This window comes from Nuphar pumila, chromosome 4 (assembly GCF_984573655.1).
Source record: "Nuphar pumila chromosome 4, dmNupPumi1.hap1.1, whole genome shotgun sequence".
Classification (NCBI taxonomy): Eukaryota; Viridiplantae; Streptophyta; class Magnoliopsida; order Nymphaeales; family Nymphaeaceae; genus Nuphar; species Nuphar pumila.
In genome coordinates, this window is record NC_143252.1 from 137606287 (window position 1) to 137615869 (window position 9583).

Consider the following 9583-nt stretch of genomic DNA (forward strand, 5'->3'; position numbering starts at 1 on the left):
AAAAGAAAAAGAGACTCATCCAGATATACCTACTGTCGTGCCAACAACGTAAAACTTCAAGGCTAAAACCCTTACCCCTGGCGCTTATGCTACACATTGGTTTGCTTAGAGGAGTGACACCCATGAGAATAGAACATTGACTGCCCATCTAGCAGTCAAGGCTAGGGGTGGCAATTTCTGACACGACCCGTCAACCCGACCCGCCAACCCGCCTCTTAGGCGGGTTCGGGTTGGGCTTAAGCCAACCCGTTTAATAAACGGGTCGACCCGCGTAACCCGTTTATTAAACAGGTCGGTTCGGGTTGGGGGTATGCCAACCCGCCAACCCGGCTGACCCGTTTAATAAACGGGTTAGGCGGGTGGGTCAACCCGCCAACCCGACCTGCCAACCCGCCAACCCGTCTGCCCGACCCGCCAACCTGCCAACCCGATCCGTCAACCCGCCAACCTGAAAACCCGTTTACCCGACCCAACCCATTTATTAAATGGGTTGGCGGGTCGTGTCGGGTTACCCGTTTATTAAACGGGTCGGGTTCGTGTTTGCCACAGCGGCCGACGCATTTAATAAACGGGTCGGGTTAGGGTTGAGGTATGCTGACACGCCAACCCGCCAACCCGACCCGATTGCCACCCCTAGTCAAGGCCCCACCCCACTACCAATTGGGGGGCTCATGTTTAGGAGTTGATTAATAAATTTTGTTGATGTAAAACTCCTAAACTTTATCTTGTAAACTCTATAAATAGCGGAAGGCTCCACCCAACGTTTTAGATTGTGGAGTTCCTCCTTCCTGGACGTAGGTGGCTGATTTAGAGCGATTTACTTGAGTTCACCTGAATTGTTGCCCAAATGACACAGGATAATTGGTCTGACTTATTGCGGCAAGCTGGAGCTTGTTTATAAAAATAAAACAATAATAATAATAATAAATCATTTGAAGGCTGAAAGCAATAGAATACGAATTCGAAACCTATTGCTTGCAAGTAAAACAAACGAGCTCTTTACGAGGGAAGCAGGATGGGAGGTCTCACATTTCTCGGCCCTAACTGAAGCATCACCTCTTGTGCAGCAGCTCAGCCCAAGGTTTGTTGTTCTGTCCTGAAGGTTTGAGTCTCATTACTTTTTAAGGGAGTTCGGGGCCTCTCATTTGCTTACTCGAACGCTCGCTTTGTCTGCCTGAAAAATTTGAGCAACAGACTTGACTGAATGACGACTTAAACCCCACTAATGAAACCAGACACCTTAATTCTTTACCATTAATCCCATGTGAATTACCCAAATGTTGATCCGATTCATCCAGATTAGTCATAGATCCATCTGGATCAATGTAGGATGGTTGGATTTGTTCAGGTGCACACCAAATCCAATCTCTATCTGGTTTCTAATTAACTTGCGTATGTAGAATAACTTGATTGGGTTTTGGACACCTTGGGATCTTTCCTAGATCTCTGATTAGAAGGCCCTATGCAAAAAGTAACCATTGCATCCAACCAAATCAAGTAGGGGGTCACCAAACCTAACTAAAAGTGGGACCAAACCCATACCAATGCCAAAGCAGATCCGATGATGGGCGCCGAACACCTAACAAGGTGTTCGGCCCAACCGGACCGGCGCGCCACTTAGTGGCTGCCCCCTTATTAAAAAGCAGGTCCTTCGAGTCTATGACTTATATGTACCTCCTTTTCCCAATCGCAACGAAGAGTGATCGCAGCCAGTATGAGTGTCTGAACAGCTGTGCCACCGATCATCCCACCCCAAATTCCCTGCACCACCAATCCAATTCAAATGGTGAGATTATAGTACACATAAGTATTGATACGTTTGGCTGTGATGTAGGAAAATGAGAAACACCAATAAGAATTTTAGAAAGAAAAGGGAAAACAGAACAGGCAAAGCACTTGGCAGGTCGACAGCCAGTAATTGTACCAATCAATGTTGTTAAAATTTACTAATAATTTGTTGAAAATCTCTCTGTATTGGTTTTCTTTTTCCTTTTCTGATAATTAGGAATATTTGTTTGCTATTATATTTTTTAAATGCATATTTTGAACTTCTAAGTCTTCATTTACATCATTAATGTATTTTCCCTTTCCAGACAAATTTTCTTGATTTTTTTGGATTTTTGTTGATTGTTTTAAATCGTTTTATAAAATCGTTTTTAATAAACTGATTCAAAACAATTCGAATCGGTACGGATTCAGGCTGATTTTCTGAATCATTTGGAAAAGGATGATTCGGTTCACAAACCGATTCTTAAATTGATGACAATACTTTGCCGCACAACTGAGCACGGATCAGGTGATACGCCAAAACGTGTTTACTATGTGTTTTGACGTCTCCACCGTCCCTGACATTCATCTCTACCGTCCATAGTGTTTTGGCATATCACTACTTGATCCGTTCTCCCAAGAAATGACCATAACAACGGTAGTGTGTGTGGGTCCCATCAGTTCTTACGTATCATATCGCCAGAAAATCGATACGATACTGACCCGAGTCGGCTAATTTTTAATAAATATAAAAATAGCATAAAATAAAATTTTTATATTATTTTAATGGCTTTAACACGTGTCACATTTTGATTGACACATAATAATTTTTAATTATTTTTGGCTGATTCACTTGAGATATTTGTCACGGTTTAAAAATCTTGTGAGAAATTGCCGTTTTAAACTTTCAGGCAATTTCTTCTCGCAATATTAACGTAAGATTTTTATAAATCTCGTGATATTTGTCGCAGAGGGTCCAACTAACTAACTCACAATGACACCCAGATTGAAGACCCAACCCATGACTACGCCAAATGGAAGGCCAACGATGTAGTAGCACCCAACGTTTATGTAAGCCACGAGGGCCTGCCATCCCGAACCCACTGCCACACCTGAAACAAGACAAGACAATCCGAGATGAGTATATAAACAAATTAACAATTGGTAGTAAGGTACATAACTATCTATTGAAACAGAAGGCGCCTGCTTTTTGGTAGATCTGACCCTATGGATACCATCTACAATGTTTGTTTAGTAAGAAATGTATTTTTGAATCAAATGATTAAGTCATATAAGTGCGTTTTCTAAAGGCATAAAACATAAATGACCATGTATCAAAATTTTATGTTCCAAAAAATCATATTTCTACGTAAAAAAAACTATCATCCAAGGGTTGATTCTAAGCAAACAGATGCAGTCAGAGATGATACATTTTTATAGCTCAATAGTTTTGTACCTTCATTAGTACCAAACACACACATATATAGGTAACTAAAGTATGTAAATCTGTGAAATATGTAAATTGGTATGAACAGAGATTTTCATAATTTTTTTCTTTTTTCTAAAATTTTACCATAAGAGATGCATGATTTTTATAAAAACAGACTCTTGGATCATCCAATTACGATGTAGATCATCCGATTACGATGTATAAGAAGCATCTTTAAGGCTTGAAAATCAACGGTTAAAATTTTTCATAAATATGCAAGCATAAAAAAATCATATATCCGATTACAATGATCCAAAAGTCGATTCCAAGCAAATAGACCACACCGAATGCATCTGCAGGGTTAGATTTGCAAAAAAACCTATGAAAATCTCAATATATAAATATATATAGCTGTGTATATGAGAACTGACCCACCAGAAAGAATGGGTTGGACGCTGTTGAGAAGGATGGTGAAAGCTAGCATGACAGCCAATTTGGATGTAGCAGAAAGCACCGCAGCACTGGATGTGAAAATGAGAGCGAACGCCTTGTTGAAGGTGATGATGAGTGCACAGAAGAAGAGGCCAATCACAGTCGACGTCACCACCGCAACAACTGTCGCGAACCTGGCCCCATTCCCATTGCCTGCTCCCAGCTCGTTGCTCACCCTCACCCTGCATGAGCACAATTAAGCCATTAATCTTCCTAGCTGAAGAAACTTTCCCTCTGAAATTCTTTCTTCATCTTTAATGATCACAACACAAACCGAACTTGGCCACAGTTCAATGGGCATTCCTTCAAATAAACCAGCACCTTTTCATGGGTCATCCTAAACAGTTAGTACTTTCCACCAAGGGCGTGGCCAAAAAGACACAGGACACACCAAGTAATTAGTACTTTTCACCTGTCACAAGGACACGTTGAAAAGGACACTGGACACGCCAGTTTTTGTGGATTTTTTTTTATTAAGAATAACATATAAGTGGATACAATACGAATGTGAATCAAACTATTCCTGTGAGCTTTCGACAGCATGGTTTTCATGTGGTCATCCATGTGTACTGATTTATGAAGACAGATTGGTTCCTCCTAAAGGTAGGAGGGTGTGGACAGTCGGATTTTTTTTTTTTTTTTGAGATCAGGTCATTACGGACAGAGCTGCCTTGAATGTCCTTCATCTTAAAAGTGAACACCCATGAAAGAGAGTGAAGAGGCTTATTATGATGCCGTCCATCCGGACCCATCCGGATCAACAGCATCCATAGATGCTCTGAAGGAATACGGTGATAGCACACTCTAACCGGATCCCATCTCTTTTTTTTTTACTTGACAGGCAAGCTAGGGTTTGACAGACTTCTCCGGTTTATTAGTATTATTATTTTTTAATGTCTAGCTGGGTTTTAATCTGACCCTACCAAAACAACAGCCGCAACCATGTGGCAGAGGGATTCGATCCTGGAGCTTCAGCTTGACACAGGATTCCCGCTTACCGCATGAAAAAATGCAACTGGAGTGTTGTGCGATCGTAAAATGTCATTGCGGTTGAAGGAAAAGTTTTATAAGACGACTATTAGGCCCACTTTACTATATGGTACAGAATGTTGGGTTGCCAAGAGACATCGTATTCAAAAAATGAGTGTAGCTGAGATGCATATGCTGAGATAGATGTGTGAAAATACAATAAAAGATAAGATTCGAAATGAGAAGATAAGAAATAAGGTAGGCATTGCACCCATTGAAAATAAGATGAGAGATAATAGTTTACGGTGGTTTGAACATATTCGGCGAAGGCCTAAAGGTGCTCCAGTTAGAAGGATGAAGAAATGAGAAAATATATTAGTTAAAAGAGGTCGGGGTAGGCTTAGAAATACATGGATGGAGGTGATAGGAAAGAATATGAATGCTTTGAACCTCACCGATGACATGGCATTAGATAAAAATGATTGGAGGAGAAGGATTCATGTGGGCCAGAATGATTTTCTTTTTTGGTTCATATCGCCGACCCCAATTGTTTTGGGATGAAGGCATAGTTGTTGTTGTTTGGTTAACTATGCTAAAAATTAACTCTTTTACTATTAAAATATAAAAAATATTACGTATCCCAGTATCCTCTTAATTTCTCAAAAAAAAAAAAATCGAATTTACCCGTCAAGCTTGCGTCAAGTGCCTATTCTTTTCTCTCTTTTTTTTCTTCTTACGCTGGTACTATTCTACAGGTCCAGTTATAATACTGAAATAGGCACACATGTGACTAGGTCAGGTCATCAATAGCGAAGAAAATGCCGAACGTAATGAAAACCATCATTTGAAATCTTTTCAGGGTAACGGTTAAAAGTGACTAAATATCCAGATTCATTTGGATTGTCGGGAAGAGAACTCTCCTACGGAAACTGGAGAAAACAGATCATGATCATCCCAGAGCAAGAATCCAAAACTGGAGAAAACGGATCATGATCATGATCATCATATCATAATCTGTTGAAAGTAATTAAGCCGATGCCCAGTTGCTCTTGATCAGCCAAACATGAGATCCAAGAAGGCAGCCGCGAGAAAAGCTGTGCCAAAAAAAATGCCACAGAATGCCTTTTCTTCCAAGCCAAACATTTTTCCCGGGAACAAAAAAAAAAAAAAAGGAAGCAAGAGGAGAAACGTACCCGGTTGCAGCAAAGAAGGCAAGGGGAATCATCATTTCCCACCCGTTTATGTTCAAACTGATGAACAACATAACCACCATCAAATTAGATGAACACAAAACCATAAATCAAATCTAATGCGAATGCTCCTAATAAAATAAAAACTAATGCATACACCAAACGTGGTGATTTTTCTTACCATATAGAAAGCGCATCTAAGGCAATCTCCGCGTCTTTTAAATTACCCGTCAGAAGAACCAAAATCCTATAGTACCAATTCTCCAAACTACATGATATGAAACGTAAGAAAAAAATGAACAATTCCCACATTAGAGTACGCCTAACTAAATCAGCATATCACAACTTTCAGCAAACAAACAAAGAAGAAGAAGAAGAATGCAGACCATAACATGACCCCTGAGGCAGCAGAAAGCTTGGTGAATTCCCAGATACCCGAGAAGCCTTGCCATGAGAAACCGGTCCAGGTTTCAGGGCACCCACCACAGACCATGTACAGAAACTGCCCCAAAGCCGGCACCCACCAGCCGACGTTGAGGGCCACGGATGCACCAACGAGCCCGAAGCCAAGGCAGGAAACGAGAAGATAGCTCAAGGCGACGTTTATCAGCAGAGCCGCTGCTGCAATCCAGGCGGTGATCGAGTTCTTCAATTGGCACTGAAGGAACGTCTGCAGCGGGAAGAGGAAGACGAAGCAGAATTGCTGAGGTATGAGGTAGAGCGAGATCTTCGCTGCGAGATCGGCGATCTCGTCGGACTCGCCAGCCAATTTGAGGATGGGACGGGCGAAGAAGTAAGTGGGCAGAAGGAGCAGAGCGCACAGGAACAGCACGATCCACGATCGCTGCATGTATATCCCCAGCATCTGGTACCTCCTGGCGCCGAACGCCTGGCCGCAGAGCGTTTCCAGCGCGCTGGCCATGCCGAACTGCCCGAACCACATGTTTGATTTTTGAATCAAAATTCTTTGATCAATATCAAGAAGAGAGGGAGTTGGAGGCGGTGGTGAAGATTACCAAGAAGCCGAAGTTGAAGCCGACGACGACGGTGGTGGCTATGGAGACGGCAGCGAGCTCGAGATCGCCGAGATGGCCGACGAACGCCTGTGTCACGACGTTCATGCTGTACATGGCGATCCGGGTGAAGATGGCCGGCCCGACTATCCTCCATAGCTTCTTGGATTCGATCCATGTCCTCTGGAGAAGAGGACCTTCTTCTTGATGGTCTTGCTGGTGCGCAGGTCTGATGAGGTCACCATTTGCCGGTGGTTGGTGGCCCAAGAGAGGCACCGTCTCCTCCTGCGTCTGCGCCATCGGATCAGTAGTTTCCTATCGATATCAGAACTAATGAGCAGTTCGGGAGGGGGCCGTGGGGTGGGGGTGTTAACGACGTAGTTTTTAATAACGCCACGAGCACCGTAGCGATCTCTTTCTCTCTCTCAACGGGGTGACTTAAAACTGATATAAAATATAATATTTAAGTCAATTTTAACACATTAAAAAGAACAATTTTAACACATGAAATGTATACTAGTACAGTACCATTATAGAATCACCCACACATATATATAAAAGGTAACATTTGGCAATGGCAACGTGAGCAACAAAAGTTTTTTTTCGTTCCCCTTTTTTCTTTTTTCTATTTTTGTTGCTTTTATGAAACTATCGTTCCGCATGTTTTTCACAGTGGGAATTGGCTCTTAGGAGGTATGATTATGACATGTAGGTAGGTTTTTATAATGCTTCATGTTTTTTCATTGAAAATAATTATCCAAAACCTTGATTCTCATCATTTTGAACATGTTGAATCCATCCATGAGATCAAAACAACATGCACTATAGAGATCCAAAGACAATGATGCCATTCCTATATGTTCTAGAAAAACATGAAAAAAAACAATCCTTTATATATATATATATATATATATATATATATATATATATATATATATATATATATATATATATATATATAGAGAGAGAGAGAGAGAGAGAGAGAGAGAGAGAGAGAGAGGTGCTAAACCAATTTTGTGCTAAACTGCTTGCTAAATGGGTTTTTCAGGCTTTTTTCTTTTTATTTCTAAATTCTAACAGTACAAATGTGATCTATGTACTTGATTTAGAGGGATCAGCTCTTGAAGCATTTGATTCCAACACATTGGTGGGTTTTTATTAAGTTCAAAAAATCAATGGTCCAAAATCTTTGTAAAATTTTTAGGCTCCAAACATTAATTTTTTCATCGAAAACACATGATCCAGGTGTGAATTCTTAGTAAATCGACCATGCCCAACACATTTATGGGGTCGGAACAACATAAAAAGCACCGGAGAAGCCTGGAAAACCCATTTAGCACACAGTTTTGCACCAAATTGGTTTAGCACGAACCCATTTTCCTATATATACACACACGGATGTGAAATTATTCAAGCACTCCGCACAATCTGCTGAAGCGCTTGGTGAAGGGCCTCTGTGCCTCAGATCAGGTCGATAAGAGCTCCGAGCATTCGCTTATTTCTCGAATCAACAGGCATCTAACAAGTTATATAACTAATTAAGCATGCAAAACTATATACAACAAGAATAACCAGTAAACAGTAAAAGCAACAAAACAAAACATATGCCCTTTGCGACTTGGTAAATAGTATCGGGCTCTTTGTCCATTATATCCAATTTAACTTATACGTTGTGATATACATAGTATTGACGGGGATAGCATTTGCTACCCCTGTGCATATGGGCCCGCTAGTTGGAACTTAGAGGAGGTTGTTTTGACCATACCTCATGGATGTGTTCAATGTGATCAAAATAATAGGAATCGACTCTTGGATCAAGTTTTTTTGAAGTAAAAATGTATTTTTTTGTTGTTTAAAAATTGGTACATTATAGGCCGTTGATTATTCAACCCTTATAAAATCTGACATAAACATTAGAAAACCATGATATTCCGGTGAGTTGCTACTGTAAAAAATACTACATTTTTTCATTAGAAGTAGCATTTCACACGATGGTAACAAACGTTACCCCGCATTTATGAAACCGTAGCTGTTGATACCTCATGTTGGCTCCCTTCTTTTATAACGCAGCTTTGTAAAGTAAGATTGAAGCACTGAAGTTCAAATTAAAGTTGGACCATAATAACCAAATGAACTGTATCCAACCATATTAAATAGATTATGACTATATTTCAAAAGCATTCATTAATTTCTTTTGTTTTTCTATCAATTATTATTATGTTATAATGTCTTAACTTCAAGATATAATTGAGCTTTCTTCGAGTGCCCAATTATTAAAACAGTAGAAAGAGAAAAGGAAATGAGAGAGAGAGAGAGCTAGCGGTGAGGGGGTGGAAGGGCGTCGGAGTTGGACCAGATTTTCGCCAGCCCTAGCTAGCAAACAGACTTTGCAAATCTCCCTCAAGATAACTCTCCCAAACTTTCTTAAAATGCGAATTTTATCTTGGATATTTGGGACCAAGCATAAGTTTCTTGCGAACTTGATTAAATAGCAAAAACTAGATGTCTCTGTTGGCGTTCATCAAAACATAACCGGAATGTGATGGCAAGAATACATATCGGTAGACGTTATGGATAAAACTAGGGTAAGCAGGTGCTTGGTGTTCTCCTCAACCTATCGATACCCACGATGAGCTCAGGTTGTCAAGTCGATGATGAGTAGGATCATAAACCTAAAATGAGAAAAAAAAGACGCTCCTTAGTTGTTCTCATCAAGCAACCAA

At 40.6% G+C, this 9583-nt stretch overlaps 1 protein-coding gene across 1 annotated transcript; it reads right to left on the minus strand.

The window, feature by feature from the left end:
• Positions 1–1141: 1141 nt before the first annotated feature.
• Positions 1142–7160, minus strand: LOC149841231 (protein DETOXIFICATION 27-like). Its single transcript, XM_090005215.1, has 8 exons — positions 6864–7160; positions 6234–6775; positions 6029–6115; positions 5851–5907; positions 3632–3870; positions 2761–2879; positions 1675–1761; positions 1142–1174 (listed from the first exon to the last, which is right to left on the minus strand). The coding sequence occupies exons 1-8, from the start codon at positions 7158–7160 to the stop codon at positions 1142–1144; spliced, it is 1461 nt and encodes a 486-aa protein (XP_089861341.1).
• Between the last annotated feature and the right edge of the window lie 2423 nt (positions 7161–9583).